The sequence below is a fragment of the Colletes gigas genome, unplaced genomic scaffold (genome assembly GCF_013123115.1).
Source record: "Colletes gigas isolate AHSC1104 unplaced genomic scaffold, ASM1312311v1 Colletes_gigas_Sc00070, whole genome shotgun sequence".
Taxonomy (NCBI): domain Eukaryota; kingdom Metazoa; phylum Arthropoda; class Insecta; order Hymenoptera; family Colletidae; genus Colletes; species Colletes gigas.
The window spans coordinates 202301-219735 of record NW_025106699.1 but is presented as its reverse complement, the minus strand read 5'-3'; the positions used below and the strand labels follow the sequence as shown (position 1 = coordinate 219735).

General features: G+C 36.1%; 1 protein-coding gene across 11 annotated transcripts in view; it reads right to left on the bottom strand.

Moving 5' to 3' along the window:
• LOC122403695 (liprin-alpha-1) overlaps positions 1-17435 on the bottom strand; it is a 170510-nt gene that overhangs the window by 20523 nt on the left and 132552 nt on the right. For 10 of the 11 annotated variants that reach the window (XM_043407377.1, XM_043407380.1, XM_043407386.1 and 7 more), the window contains 5 exons: positions 6757-6858; positions 6500-6664; positions 2624-2698; positions 2408-2503; positions 1426-1623 (listed from right to left, as the gene is read on the bottom strand). In XM_043407377.1, coding sequence (XP_043263312.1) covers positions 1426-1623; positions 2408-2503; positions 2624-2698; positions 6500-6664; positions 6757-6858 — 636 coding nt within the window. The remainder of the gene's footprint in view (positions 1-1425; positions 1624-2407; positions 2504-2623; positions 2699-6499; positions 6665-6756; positions 6859-17435) is intronic. The other variant, XM_043407388.1, reaches the window with a different exon arrangement.

Below are 17435 nucleotides of genomic sequence, written 5' to 3'. Positions count from 1 at the left end.
TTAACTAATCCAGACCTAACTCAGACCTAACCCAGACCTATACCAGACCTAACCCAGACCTAACTCAGACCTAACCCAGACCTATACCAGACCTAACCCAGATCTAATTCAGATCTAATCCAGACCTAACCCAGAGCTAACTCAGATCTAATCCAGACCTAACCCAGACCTAACTCAGATCTAACTCAGATCTAATCCAGACCTAACCCAGATCTAGGGTTAGGTCTGGATTAGATCTGGATTAGATCTGGGTTATGTCTGGGTTAGGTACGCCCAAATCGACAATTTATCATGTACTTGTATGTTATCATGTGTTGGTAATCGAAAAAAAATGAAAACTGTTATTTCAATACAGAGTCGAACTGGTCATATAAGAAATTTACTCAATTCAATAATAAGAGTGATTTGATTATTTAAAATTTCCCAAGCAGTCAAAATGACTGCTTTTGACCAATATAGGTATAACACATGTACCGGAAATGAAGGAGGAGTGAGGTAACTACAATTATTAATAAACGCATTTATATGTTGTGCAAAAAGTCACAAAATTCTAAGAAATTCTGTCATTATTTACATAATTGTTTTTCTAATTGAAATTAAAAAGCAGTCAAAATGACTTCCTTGGGCAATCTAGTGTTAAAGGCGAATTTAACTTACATTTCCCTTTGCAACAATAGCAATCAGGGAACATGTATAATCAAAGTTTTCACTTTACTAGCAGTATGAGTCTAATTATGGCCCATACATAAGTTCCAAGTTCCCCCAAACCCTAAACATTAAATTATTTATATCAAATTTCATTTCATTATTGGACTTTTAGGTTATTCCTACCTAATATTATAAATTACTTTACGATTAATTAAAAAAGTTTAAATTATCACAATTATCTTAACTTCAATGGAATTAAATTTAGTATTACTCTAACGATTCGTACACTTTAAATGTAATGTCTTCTAGTCACGTGTATACTAATTATCAGTGTCACAAAATGGTGTTTCTCGCACACAATCTAAGGGCTAAGGACAGTTACACATATTTATATGATAGGATAAACTATATTTAACATATACATATAAGGAAAAATTGTTTAGAATATTGATATCTATAACAAAATTTCAATATCATCCAAAACAATGAGGCGGCCATGATAATTACCGACAGAACTAAATGAAAGTTTCTATCTTGTTACTTGAAAACTTATAACAATAATAATATTTGTAATGTTCTGGCAAACTTATGCGAATCATTTGAAATACATGCACGAATAATGGAGAGAAACTATATTCGTTCTGCGTTTAAAAAAGTGAGCGAAAAACGTTGCAGATATTAAAGAAACGTTCTATGAATAATATCTATACCTGAACCTTCCTAAACGAGTGATCATACGTACTCAAAACGATTCGTCGCCGTGATACAGTTTCATACCTGTTTGTCAAGAGTGGCTTGCAAATCAATTACTCGCGCCGCAGAGTCCTGGTCCGCCGGATCTAGACTGCCATTGCTCAGCCTATTCCCAATTTCTGTCGACCTCTCGGTACCTAGCTTATGTATCGACTGCGGCTGCTGTTGCGGCTGCTGCTGTTGCTGTTGCTCCGGCTGGCCTGCTGCCTGCTCAGTCTCATTCTGCCCGATCACAACACTACATTCAGAATGCCTCGCTCGCATCGTCTGTCCTGCATCGCCGCGCAATCCCCAACAACTACGTCTATACAGCTACGCGGCTAAGCCTCTACCACCATGCACTATTGCAGATGCACTCTTATGGATGCAACGATTGAGATGAATGACAAACAAACGGTCCTTTATCGGTACAGATTTGAACTCTGCGCTCAAGTTGAACGATATATCATCGAGTCGACGCAAAAGGTTGAACAGAAATGATTCAAGGTACGTTCCGCGATAATGAATCATGGGATGAAGCGTACAATGCCTGTTGCTGTTTTAAATTGTAATACATGACTCCCCGATGATCGAATGGCTTCCAAGATGACACAGTCAAATCATGTCTATCGATTGTCAACACACAAGCTACGATATTCTGATCTCGTTAGGGCTGAAATCTGTGACCAATAACTTTGAAATCAATCAATACATAACGCTGAGATTAGAAGCGTATATACGTATATCGCGGAGAGCGAACAGTAGATTCCGATGACACAGGTAAACGAAGTTTATCGTTCCGAATGAAACGACTGTTGGTAAAATACTGAACTATATCAAAACCATGAGCATGCATAGTGTGAAAAGAAACGACGCATAAATACAATTCACGGACGCTCAAACACGTTGAACACCTTTCATGTATCCATGATGAATGTGAAGTATGAGGACGGCAGTGTTTGTGAAATATCTGTGAGTGCATATATGCATGGGTGTGCAGTATATTGTATCTGCGTTTCTTGGGTACCTTGTTCTGTTGCTGGCCGTCCTCCGTTTGTCCGTTCTCCTTGGGCCTGTCCTCTATAGCTTTAGGCACGTGTCCACTCAATTTGTATTGCTGGAGCTGCGATTGAATTCGTTTCAATTATCAATTTCATACGTATCATTCGACTATTAGACTGCTGTATAATTACGATTTCTTTAGACTTGTTCATCCAGTAATAATACTTATTTAAAACGGTACCTCCTCTTTGGTAATGGCTAATTCTTCATCCAAGCTCGTATTTCTTTCCAGTGCAACGCGTAGTCGTTCTCGCACCTACAAATTGGTCACCATTAAAGATAATTGTACTTTCGCATACAAAAACGCTGCGTTTGCCGATGTTAATAACTTTTAACAGAAGACATTTAACCCTGAACTGATAGAATCAAAATGATCGTTGTTTTTAAATGTTTCTACATGTATTTATTAATTTCAGCTACTTCTCACACCTATATGTCTTAATCAGTATTGGCACTCCACCTTTATTAAACTTGTACATATTGTGTCATCCTATAATTTCCTGTCGAGTTTTGTACTAGAATTTAAAATACTGTTTTATAATGCTTCTTTACTATTGCATATATTGGGTTGGCAAGAAAGTAATTTCGGGTTTTTAGTGTGAAATAAAACTCAATTTTTATGCTTGGGATCATGATCTCGTTGGAAATAGTAGTTTTCGCCAAGATTTAATTTTTCCACACTTTTTTAAAAGTTTTGTTTCAAAATATTTAAATATACAAACTTATCCATAATACCGTCTATAAAAACTAGTTCTCCAAGTCCGGAGGAACTCGTACAACCCCATACTAATATACTACCACCCCGTGTTTAACAGTTGAGACTATGTTATGTGAATCCAACTTGGTATTATACTTTCGCCATATTCTTATTTCACCATCAGATTTAAAAATATTAAATTTACTTTCGTCAGGGAAGAGTATTCTATCCCAAAATTCTAAATTTGTGTGTACATACATCTTTGCAAACTCTAATCTGTTTTTTCGATTAATTTTGCCCATCAATGGTTTTCTTCTAGCCACTCTTGAATTGTGCACTTTTAAGAACTCCCTGGATAGTTATAGGATGTACATCCACCTTATTTTCACTTTTCATTTCTCCCACTATTTCAGTAGAGGCAACTTTAGGATTCTTTTTACAATCTTGGTAATTTTCCGTTTATCTCGTTCTGATAATTTCTGTGGACGACCACTTCACGGAAGATTTTTTACATTTTGTTCGTCACGAAACCGTTTAACGATATTTCTTACGGTGAAACGACTTCTATTTACTATTCTAGCTATCGTAGAATACGAATTTCCCTCTTTTGATAATTTTAATATAATTTTCCTTCATAAATTGTTGTTTCTCGTGTTTTCCGATACGTTGTTGTGTTATTCACTTTATTACAGGCAAACTTAGTAAGAAATAACAAATGAATATCAAATTGAATCTCGGGACTTCCCTGGATACAACAGTCATGCCAATATTATAAATATTTACACAAGTGTTTCATAGAAATATTTATTAATTTCAGCTACTTCTCACACCAATATGTCTTAATCAGTTTTGGCACTCACAACCTTTATTAAACTTGTACATATTGTGTCATCCTATAAGTTCCTGTTGAGTTTTGTACTAGAATTTAAAATACTGTTTTATAATGCTTCGTTTTCGAGATAATGGTATTTACAAATTTGCCATATACGTGTACTATTGCATATATTGGGTTGGCAAGAAAGTAATTTCGGATTTTTAGTGTGAAATAAAACTCAATTTTTTCTATACAAAAAATGAACTTTAATCGGGCAAATGTCTTCCATTTTGTTGGATGACCTTTTGCTCTTGAAATTTTTCTCTCTGAAATTGTTTCTCGTGTTTTTCGATACATTGTCGTGTTATTCACTTTATTACAGGCAAACTTAGTAAGAAATAACAAATGAATATCAAATTGAATCTCGGGACTTCCCTGGATACAACAGTCATGCCAATATTATAAATATTTGCACAAGTGTTTCGTAGAAATATTAAATTTACAAGTGTGCCAATACTTTTGTTTCGTCGAAAACTGTCCTCTGTGTATTTGTTACTATTTTTCATTATTACAAGTCTACTTAACCGCTTTATTTCGCGAGATACTTGAAGTTTAAACCTCAAACTTATATTTTATACAAGAATAAAGAAGACATTGTGATTTATTCACAGCTACATAACATTTTATTTGAAAATACGGTCTGTACCAATACTTTTGTTCGGCACTGTATACCGGGCTCTGCTCAAATTCATCGTTTTTTGCGACTGTTCGAACCCGAGTTTCAGTCTACCTGCACACCCCTAAAATTAACCAATAAGCATAATAAGAATTCCCTTAGAGAACCACGGGAAAAGGGCACCAGAAAGCTTTTTTTTCAGTGTCGCTTGCTGGATGACTGCAAGATTTGAAGCAATTGCAAAATAAAATGCTACCAGACATTAACTATTGGGTTGTCAAGAAAGTAATTTCGAGTTTTTAGTGCGAAATAAAACTCAATTTTTTCTATACAAAAAATGAACTTTGATCGGTCAAATATCTTCCATTCTGTTCGATGACCTTTTGCCATCTTTCTGGTAATTTCGTGATCCTGCGCTCATAGAATTTCTGGTCCTCAACAGCAAAAAACTCAAGTGTGATTTGAGGTGATCGTTATTACTGAAATTTTTACCATTTAAGAAGTTTTGTAAACCTCGAAATAAATGATAATCTGATGGTGCAAGGTTGGAGCTGTATGGGGGATGCGACATCACTTTCCAACCAAGCTCCAATAGTTTCGTACGTGTTGCTAAAGATGTGCGAGGCCTCGCATTGTCGTGGTGGAACACGATTCCTTTGCGATTTGCCAATTCTGGTCTTTTCTTTCTGATTGCTTCTTCTAATTTCACAAATTGCTGCCAGTAAACATCCGAGTTGATCGTTCGGTTGTTTGGAAGCAGCTCAAAATACACAACACCTTTGTAATCCCACCAAATTGACAGTATGATCTTTTTTTGATGCTACTCAGCTTTTGATATGGTTTGTGCTGGTTCATCGTGCTTGGACCATGATCTTTTTCGATCAACGTTACCATAGACGATCCATTTTTCATCGCCAGTGATAACTCGTTTGAAAAAAGGGTCGATTGCATTACGTTTGAAACGCGTATCACAAATATTGATTCGTTGTGTTAGGTGAATTTTGTTCAATTCGTGCAGAACCCAAATATCGAGCTTCTTAACAAGTTCAAGACGTCTTATATGATTTTCAATCGTTGCGTGTGATACATTTAACTGTTTTGCAATCTCTCGCACAGTTATATGACGATTCGATTCAATTATGGCTCTCATTTTGTCATCGTCAACTTCAGAAGGTCGACCAGAACGTTGGTCATCTTTCAGTGAGAAATCTCCAGAACGAAATTTTTTAAACCAATTCTGACACGTGCGTTCTGTTAAACAATCAACACCCATAGACTTCACATATCTCTTTGCGAGCCTCGGTCGCTTTCTTGCCTTTACGAAAATAAAAAAGTAAAATGTGTCGAAAATACTTATTTTTGCACTCAGTGTTAAAACTGACCCGTAAACCGACAGTTGTAAACAAAATTACACGGAATTTGTTTCTATAGCAACCTAAAGGTATCGACTGCCAAATCTCAAAAGAAAAAAATTCTATTATTGACAAAAGAATAACGAAACAAACGACGCTATCTACTGGCGCAAACCGAAATCACTTTCTTGCCAACCCAATAATTTAGTTGCCGCGTCTGTTCATTACTCACTGTTTCTACTTATACCGATGCCCAACTTGAATCTATTATTCCGTATATTTTTAAGCTCGATTTTTTTGAAAACATAGCAAAATCCCCTTGTCGATTGTACTACGAATAAAGGTATACCATGTATAATTAGTTATTCCCGCAGCAATGTAAATATAATCTGATATCTAAGTAGAGAAAGATATACATTTCGTCGAATCAGTTCAGGTTTAAGTAGGAATCGTTCTGCATTTTTTCTCAAGGTTATCCGGGCGTCAATGCCGTCGAACAATAGATCAGAAATTCTTACTTTCTCGTCCAAAGCCTTGTGGTGCTCGAACAGACTTTTCAGAGCTTTAAGCACTTCAACTTCGGACGATACTCCGGATTGCACGGCTGCTTGCCTCTTTATCACAGTCAACCGGAGCGATCGTTCGTGTCGCGAGACCAGGCATTCCAGATGTTCCAGCAGAAGCTGTGGAAGACAACAAAATCGTTTTAGCGGACAACGTGGAGAGCACAAACATCTTTAAATTATATTAGGTGCGTTAAAGCTGTTCTACGTACACGAGTGTTGTTCCGTTCCGCTTTTAGTTCCGATATTTCCTCCTCTCTTTCTAGGATACTCTCACGTGCCGCTGAGAGCTCCTTCGTCAGTTGGGAGAACTCCTGAAATAAAAAAAATATGTAAAAATCTTTTCTAACTTCGCAAACGTTACTTAAACGTTAATTAGACAATGGGTTGCTCTAAAAATCTTTTTCTTCGTTGACTTTTGTAAAAAAATGGGAACGTCAACAATAATTGCTTGAAACAAGGTCAACATCGTTCGAGGCCTTGAGACATTGTCAAAGGTAGTTTGACTTAAGAACACTACGAAAAGTTTGCTGGGGAAAGCGCACTTTTACCTTTTTCATTCAAGCACATTTCACACACCCCTTTCAACGCATTACTTCCGCCTGACATTCCATTAGAATATGTTAAATCTTTATTTATAAATGCTGCTGATCGATAAAGGCATCCCTGTTAGTACAACATCGCCAGCCGGTTTGCACTTTAAGGGAACAAACAACTTCGTCTAAATTTAGGCGACTCACGCTCGCCTTCGTTATAATACCTCCACTTTCGCGATCTTAAATTCCACAAGTTTCGAAATCGCAAGATTTTTACTTCCTCGACTTCTAATCTCCCAAATTCCCGTTTTTCTAACTTTTTAAAATTCTCCAGTTTCAGGAATTCCCCGAATTGAATGATTAACGTTCGTTGCATGAAATCTGTCTTCTAACGAAATTCGTTAATATTGAAATGGAGTGCACGTTGTGTTGAGGAATTCAAATTCGCGCGGCAATAAGCACGCAACCAGGTGGCGACACCTGTTTTTTTTTATCACCACTTTGTAGCCGCATGGTCGTCGTTCTGTAGTTGTATTTATTTATATAAAGACATTGATATTAAAGAATGTGATATCATCAGTTCGTGTAGTTAGTGTGTGAACACTTCTACGTTCCTAGAAGGAGCATATTCTTTATATTTTCTATTTTGTTTTTGTTGGATAAAGCCCAGGATTTTAACACTAGAACTACTGAAATGGTCAAAATGACCCATTTGTAATCTATACTATTATATAAAGAGAGAGATTTTTATGTTCGCGCAAAACTCAAGGCCTATTGAACCGATCTTCCTCAAATTTTGACACGTTATTCCTGCATATTCTAGGACGGACATAGGCTATGTAGCATGTCTCAGAAGCGCGTTATTAGCATGTAATTTATATACAAAAATTTCATGTGTACGACTGTTTGGCAGACCACGTGACCCCTGTATACGAGAGTCTACTTGCGCGCGCATGCGCGTATTCGGCCCGCGCGGTACCTCGCCCGTAGCAGTACTGCGATGTTACCGCCAGGTGGCGAAGCTTCTCGAGCGCTTTCTCGCGAGAGAATTGCATTATCGCGGATATATATGTCAGGACGATCGTCTGGTCATCAATTGCTTTTGCACAAGGCATGCTAGTTTCTAATAAAATTTGTAACAAATTTTCTCGACTAAATTTTGTGCAAACTTACAGTGTTTCTCTATCAGAAAATAAATATCCATTTATTTCCATTGTATTATACATTTCTTCAAATATCTATGGTTTCCTTTGATAGAAATAAATTAACCTTAAGTGTTGGTCGTTCTAGTGTTAAGCGTTTGGATATCGCCTTCGAGAGGAGTGCAATATCGATGCTGTTCTTCGCAAAGAACTCATCACGGAAGAGGCTGATTAATTAGAGCCGGTAGACGAATTCCATTTATCTATCTCCAAGTGTGTTGAAAAAAATTGTCACAAATGCAACCATATGGAAACCAGGTACACGAAAAAGGAGTATTCTAATTTTAATAAGTATGTGGCGCTGCTTCGCTGCGGGTAGGGAACTCGTGAGAATAGTAGGAGGACAGAAAAGGAAAGGAGGGGCGCGTTTCGTCCCGGGCCTGCCAGTGGACTCATTAGTAAGGCTTTCTAGCAGGCCCTGCCTTAGACGACTGGGATATTGGGAAGTTTTTTTTTCTTTTTTTGGGGGGTTTCTCACTGTGTGTTTGCAGTACCGTGGGCTTTACTCCCTATAACCTGCAATTAGCATGTTAGGTTGGTGTTGTTGTGAAATTGTGTTGTGTAATGTTTTATCTAATTAGATTTCTGGTTTGGAGTTAGAGGGAAAAGTTTCAAAAACCTCTATGACATGCATCTTGCGATGAGAATGATGGGTTGTGTGTCGAGTTATGAAATGGTTAGTGTAGGGGTTTTTATGCGCATTTTGAGGGGAATGTCTTCGGGTTTGTAGTTCCCTAACGCGGCTACTAGGGAATTTGGGTGGCTGAGGTTGGCGTTAAGTGTTTTACGAGTTATCCTGTTTATGAATGCGGAGATGAGTTCTATTTAGGATTGTAGGGAGCATTAGTAACTCCCTAGTTACTCCCGCAGATGGCGCGAGTGGCGCCGATGCCAACCGTTGAGAGAGGCCGGGATGCTATAGGGAATTTGTCCCTAGGTACTCCCTGGGCCTCGAGAGACAAGAAAGAATCGAGAGTTCTTCCCCGAGCAAGCTAAGGGACAGTCCAATAAAGCACTTTTCCGCAAAACCACGTGTAATCATTCTGAGCAACCCTGTGTCCATATACGTAGGCCAGCGCCTACAGGATATTGGGAAGTCGTTCGAGGAGTGTATATATAGCAACGGAGGGGTCGGTCGAGCGCTTGTGAGAGCGCGAGCCCTCTGGTGGCGAGCATGGGAGGCGACGCCACAAGTACAAAAATTTGCATTATTCTGTCGGACTTAAAGATTTTCATACCATTAGCAATTAGATGGAATCTTTTTGTACTACTTGTATATTACCCGACTAATGTGGACAATTATCAAACATAAGTTCAGGGAGATGATCGATATGATAATACAGGGTGTTCGACCACCACTGGGAAAAATTTTAATGGGAGACTCTAGAGGCCAAAATAAGACGAAAATCAAGAATATCAATTTCTCGAAAAAAAGTTATTAAAAAATTAAATTAAAATATTTCAAATCATTCTGGAAAAATTATTTTTGCTTGCGGGGCTCAATTACAATCATTTTTGGTCATTAGACATACCCTTGAAATCCTACCCACTTTCGAGAAAAAAATTCGAGTAGGTACTGATATTTTTAGACGAAATTAAAAAATTTCAAATCGTACTAAAAAAATTATATTTAGTTACAGGGGTCAATTACAAGTATTTTCGGTGAATAGGCCTACCCCTGAAATTCTAACCACTTTCGAGAAAAAAATTCGAGTAAATATTGCAATTTTTAAATGAAATTAAAAATTTTGAATCGTACTAAAAAAATTATATTTAGTTACAGGGGTCAATTATAAGCATTTTTAGTGAATAGACATATCCCGAAATCATACTCAGTTTCGGGACAAAAATTCGATTAGGTACTGAAATTTTTAGACGAAATTACAAAATTTTGAATCGTACTAAAAAAATTATATTTAGTTACAGGGGTCAATTACAAGCATTTTTAGTGAACAGACATATCCCGAAATCCTACGCACTTTCGAGAAAAAAATTCTTTACCGAAAATCTAATGTGAGGCCAGAAAGGCGCCCCCGAATATTTAAAATGTCATAACTCCTGAACGGATTGGAGGATTTTAATTTTTCAAAATGCAAACAACGCGTATTTTAGTAGAGAATATGTAGAAATTCTAACAATATAGAAAAAGTTGCTCCTTGACATCGCAAAGTGAGGAAACCCTCCTAAAACTGGTTCAATTTTCAATCAGCCATAACTCCTACAATAGCAACGATATCTCATTGAAAATTTTTTCTGAAGCAGAGCCCATAGGTACCTACAAGAAAGTATTAAACAACTTTTCTGTAGAGCGTAAAACAAATTTATTAAAAATCAAAAATGAATTTTTAAGAAAAATCGTCAGGGGTGTGGGTAGGTGCCCAAATTTTTCGTCGAAAAAAAAATTTGAAATCGTTCTGGAAAAAATTATTTTCGGTTGAGGGGATCAATTACAATCATTTTTGGTCATTAGTCATAGCCTCGAAATCCTATCCACTTTCGAGAAAAAAAATTCGAGAAGGTGCCTAAATTTTTCGACGAAAAAAAAAATTTCAAATCGTTCTGGAAAAAATTATTTTCGGTTGAGGGGTTCAATTACAATCATTTTTGGTCATTAGTCATAGCCTCGAAATCCCATCCACTTTCGAGAAAAAAAATTCGAGAAGGTGCCTAAATTTTTCGACGAAAAAAAAAATTTCAAATCGTTCTGGAAAAAATTATTTTCGGTTGAGGGGGTCAAGAACAATAATTTTTGGTGAATAGACCTACCCCCGAAATCCTACCCACTTTCTAGAAAAAAATTCAGTACTTCATCAGTACATCATAAACTATGCAAAGACTGTTTATGTTCTTTTTATTGAAGATATCTGCTTCCACTATTCAGAGTTATTAAAGATATGAGATTTTTAAACGAAGCACGTATATTCATTTAACGTAGAAAAAATAAAAAAATAGTTATTTTATAATAGTGACTTTTAATAGTAAATTTATATACAAATATGTACATATGTTACCAGTGTAATATCAATGTTCTTAGTTCGAGTCTTACGGAGTTCTTAAGATGTTTTGACTGTTCTTGAAGTGTTCTAATTTGAAAAGTCCTATGCCCCACGATTTTATACAGATTCCAAAATAGGTGGAGATCTTGTGTACCCAATCAAACCCCTGTCCATCTCGAGGGGGCCAGTCCTCAGATATTCGGAATCCCGCCCACTAAGGGTGGTACAGGGGTGGGTGTCCAATGGTTCCAAAGTACGGTGCTTAACGGGTTTATAATACGGCAATTTTCTTTGTATTGCGCCATGAGGTACTTCCCAAATAGCTAATTAAGTAATTTAAAATAACATTAACTAAATGAGGGGTATGCTAATAACTGTTGGAATTCCCAACACTCGGTATATTAAGACGTTTCATTTTGCCTATACAACTTCCACGACTGATTGCATCTATGGTACAGCATTCATTCATTCGTTATTTGAATCTTTATTAACACTTTACCGACTGGTAGCGGTTGATTAATCGGCTATCGGTCGGTAAGCGTTGGTCGATAAAACAGTTGATTAATAGGCTATCAGTCGGTAAACGTTAGCCGGTAAAACAGTCGATTAATAGGCTATCGGTCGGTAATGTGTTAAAACGATACGAGAAAAGAGATTAATAAACAAAAAAGGATAAAGAAACGACTATTTATTACATTTTGTGCTGGTGCAGGAAAACGTGCACTTCGTTGAAGAGATTTTAATTATGTGTCTATTAAACTGACGCGTCAAAATCATCGTGGCGTAAACACGTGAAATCGTAAGGATTTCTAGATAACGATGTCCCACTGTTAATTGCTGTCCCGTGTGAAAAATATATATTCGACCATGGAACGGATTTATCCGCGTTGCAACAACAGCGAAGAATACATTTTAATTGCTGGCATAAGTCACACGTCACGGATCTCGTTCTTTCAGCTACTTGTTGCACGAATAAATTGTCGAATACGCTATCTATACTATTATATAAAGAGAGAGCCGATTTTTATGTTCGCGCAGAACTCAAGACCTATTGAACCGATCTTCCTCAAATTTTGACACGTTATTCCTGCATACTCTAGGACGGGCATAGGCTATGTAGCGTGTCTCAGAATCGCGTTATTAACATGTAATTTATATGCAAAGATTTCATGTGTACGACTGTTTGGCAGACCACGTGACCCCTGTATACGACGGTCTACTTGCGCGCGCATGCGCATATTCGGCCCGCGCGATTACCTCGCCCGTAGCAGTACTGCGATGTTACCGCCAGGTGGCGAAGCTTCTCGAGCGCTTTAAGCGAAAATAATTTTTTCAGAACGATTTGAAATTTTTTAATTTTATCGAAAAATTTCACACCTTCTTGAATTTTTTTCTCGAAAGTGGGTAGGATTTCGAGGGTATGTCTAACGACCAAAAATGATTGTAATTGACCCCCACAATCGAAAATAATTTTTCCAGAACGATTTGAAATTATTTAATTTTGTCGAAAAATTTCACACCTTCTTGAATTTTTTTCTCGAAAGTGGTTAGAATTTCAGGGGTAGGTTTATTCACCTAAAATGATTGTAATTGATCCTTGTAACTAAATATAATTTTTTTAGTATAATTTGATATTTTTTAAATTCATTTAAAAATTTCAGTATTTACTTGAATTTTTTTCTTGAGAGTGAGTAGGATTTCGAGGGTATGTCTAACGATAAAAAATGATTGTAATTGACCCCCACAATCGAAAATAATTTTTCCAGAACGATTTGAAATTATTTAATTTTGTCGAAAAATTTCACACATTCTTGAATTTTTTTCTCGAAAGTGGTTAGGATTTCGAGGGTATGTCTAACGACCAAAAATGATTGTAATTGACCCCCACAATCGAAAATAATTTTTCCAGAACGATTTGAAATTATTTAATTTTGTCGAAAAATTTCACACATTCTTGAATTTTTTTCTCGAAAGTGGTTAGAATTTCAGGGGTAGGTTTATTCACCTAAAATGCTTGTAATTGATCCTTGTAACTAAATATAATTTTTTTAGTATAATTTGATATTTTTTAAATTCATTTAAAAATTTCAGTATTTACTTGAATTTTTTTCTTGAGAGTGAGTAGGATTTCGAGGGTATGTCTAACGATAAAAAATGATTGTAATTGACCCCCACAATCGAAAATAATTTTTCCAGAACGATTTGAAATTATTTAATTTTGTCGAAAAATTTCACACCTTCTTGAATTTTTTTCTCGAAAGTGGTTAGGATTTCGAGGGTATGTCTATTAATAAAAGATGATTGTAATTGACCCTCGCAACTGGAAATAATTTTTTCAGGCCGATTTGAAATTTTTTGTTTTTTTTTGCCGAAAAATTTAGGCACCCCGTGTCGATCTTTCTTAATAATTTGTTTTTCATTTTTAATAAATTTGTTTTACGCTCTACAGAAAAGTTGTTTAATACTTTTTTGTAGGTACCTATGGGCTCTGTGTCAGAAAAAAATTTCAATGAGACATCGTTACTATTGTAGGAGTTATGACTGATTGAAAATTGGACCAGTTTTAGGGGGTTTTCCTCACTTTGCGGTGTCAAGGAGAAACTTTTTCAATATTGTTAGAATTTCAACATATTCTCTACTAAAATACGCGTTGTTTGCATTTTGAAAAATTATAATCCTCCAATCCGTTCGGGAGTTATGATATTTTAAAGATTCAAGGTCGCATTTCTGGCCTCACATTAGATTTTCGGTAAAGAATTTTTGTCTCGAAAGTGCGTAGGATTTCGGGATATGTCTATTCACTAAAAATGCTTGTAATTGACCCCTGTAACTAAATATAATTTTTTTAGTACGATTCAACATATTTAATTTCATTTAAAAATTTCAATATTTACTCGAATTTTTTTCTCGAAAGTGCTTAGAATTTCAGGGATAGGTCTATTCACCGAAAATGCTTGTAATTGGCCCCTGTAACTAAATATAATTTTTTTAGTACGATTTGAAATTTTTTAATTTCGTCTAAAAATTTCAGTATCTACTTGAATTTTTTTCTCGAAAGTGGTTAGAATTTCAGGGATAGGTCTATTCACCTAAAATGCTTGTAATTGACCCCTGTAACTAAATATAATTTTTTTAGTATAATTTGATATTTTTTAATTTCATTTAAAAATTTCAGTATTTACTCGAATTTTTTTCTCAAAAGTGAGTGAGATATTATGATGTAAATATTGTACATCTATTGACAGATTAAATTACATATTTTAGCCGAGAAACTGTTCTATTGTTACGCATTTCCGTTATACATGTCCATATTGATTCCTGTTACAAATACAATTGTTTATACTTTTCACCATGAACTTTTTTGTACTAATACTCCTCTACATGATCGTTAGGTAAATTGAATAAAGTCCTATTTGATATCTTTAGGCTTCATCGCTGTCTCCATTAATAACACATGCCATTTGCTCTTCGTTAAATATTTTACTTAATATTTCTACAAGCCTTATAATTGTCGACAAGTATCGAACATGTGACGAATAATAAATAATAGTTGCAATATGTGAACAACACCCGACAGTGTGATTACCATTAACACTTTCACAGCAATAGCGTTTCATTCCGAAATAGCCAATTGAGTTTGGTATACAGGGTGGTCCAATTGTTTCAAATTATAACACCGTTATTATTGCATTTACGAAAAAATGCCAAAGGAGAAAGATAAATGGTTCGAAGAGCACCACATCTGTAGGCCTTTAAATTTTTTTTAGATGCAGCGGTGCATGTGCAATTCACTATTGCATCATTTCTTTAAATAGAAATGCATATTTTTTTTTACACAGATCGATTCTTCTGTTCATTCCACGTATAAAATGATTAGGGTACCATGGCAAAAAAATTATTAGATATCGAGATATTTTCTAAAAATGGTACAATTTTCAAACAGACATAACTCCTACAATAATAAAGATATCTTATTGAAATTTTTTTTTGAAGCAAAGCCCATGGATACCTACAAAAAAGTATTAAACAACTTTTCTGTAGAGCGTCAAACAAATTTATTAAAAATGAAAAACAAATTATTAAGAAATATCGACACGGGGTGACTAAATTTTTTGGCAAAAAAAAACAAAAGAATTCAAATCGTTCTGGAAAAATTATTTTCGGTTGTAGGGGTCAATTACAATCTTTTTTGATCATTAGACATACCCCGAAAATCCTACCCAGTTTCGAGAAAAAAATTCAAGAAGGTGTGAAATTTTTCGACAAAATTAAAATATTTCAAATCGTTCTGGAAAAATTATTTTCCATTGTAGGGATGAAGTACAATCATTTTTGGTCATTAGATATACCTTTGAAATCCTACCCACTTTCGAGAAAAAAATTCAAGAAGGTATGAAATTTTTCGACAAAATTAAAAAATTTCATACCGTGCTAAAAAAATTATTTTCGATTGTAGGGATTAATTATAATCATTTTTGGTCATTAGACATACCCTCGAAATCCGACCCACTTTTTAGAAAAAAATTCGAGATGTGAAATTTTTCGACGGGAAAAAAAATTTCAAATCGCTTTGAAAAAATTATTTTCGTTTGCGGGGGTCAGTTACAATCATTTTTGGTCAATAGACATACCCCCGAAATCCTGCGCATTTTCGAGAAAAAAATTCGAGAAGGTGGTCAAATTGTCGTTCTACAGCCACACCTTTAAACGTTAATAACTTTTTAACAAAGCCTCCATCAACAAATTGGTATCCTTGATTTTCGTCTTATTTTGGCCTCCGGAATCTCCCATTAAAATTTTCCCCAGAGATTCCCGAACACTCTGTATATTTGAAATATTGCTTTAAGTTTTAATACGAAACTCGTCACGGACATACATATGTGGTGACCTAATAGAACAAAATTTGGTAGGAGCTTATAAAGTGATCTAACAGTTTCTAAGCGATTCGAAGCGTTCCAAAGCCTATCACGATGTATATACTCCCTAATCCTCGGCATTTCGGTTCCCGAAACTCGCAAGTATTCGAAGGGAAACATCGTTCGAGGCAGAATCTTCCTAGGTTGAAGTAGATATTGATTTCGTGACTGCGTCACGATGTCATCGAAACGGCATCGCGGAACGTGCGATAATTTCCACGCGATATCGATCGCTCACCACGCGTACGTAAGATGGGATTTAAACTCGCGTGCGGACGTGCAGTTTGCGCCTACGGTGCAACGGACTGTGAGAGTTATGCAGCTGCAGTTCGTTAGAAGTGCATGACCCCTGACCGGCGAGGATTGAGATATTGAAATTCGTGTTTTCGCCAAGGGAAACGGGCAAATCCTGATTTCTTTACTAACCTCGCGTTCCGGAGAACGAATTGCAAATATCATCCGATCGCGAACATCCTGCGTATCTTTGCATAAAGGGTGTGATTCTAGAAATTGAAACAACCCGTACCAGTAAAACGAAATCTTCTCCCATATAGTATAGTTTGATATTTCATTTTAACAATTTTTTTTTTATTTTTTAACAATTCTACTGTTTCGTTAACATTTATCGTCTGTTATACAATACAGGATGTTCGACTACCCTTAAGGACAAATTTTAACACTTTGACGGCCGCTGTCACGTATATGTGACTTTGAGAGCCAGCAGACGTCGGCCACTGTCACGCACGCGTGATCTACTGTATCAGTTACCATTTCATCGTACATTCAATTTATTACGTTTGTTGAGGTTACATTTATAATTCCTTGTAATAATATTCCTAGCATCTTCGTGTATCTCACTTTGGTCTACAATATCAGTGGTGATGGACAACGGTTTTCGCGTGATAGGTGTGGCCGTTAAAGTGTTAATGGAAGATTCTAGAGGCCAAAATAAGACGAAAATCAAGAATACCAATTTGTTGATTGAGGCTTCGTTAAAAAGTTATTAAAGTTTAAAGTTGCGCCCGTAGAACGGCAACCTGCGAACAGCTGCGCACGCGCGATAGTGGCTCTCGCTCAGAAAATTGTAAGGCTGTTGATACGTAAGTGAGTAGAGTCTCTCATGCTGAGTGAGAACCACTATCACGCGCACTCAGCTGTGCGCAGGTTGCCGTTTACAGGCGGAACTTTAAACGTTAATAACTTCTTAAAGAAGTCTCAATCAACAAATTGGTATTCTTGAT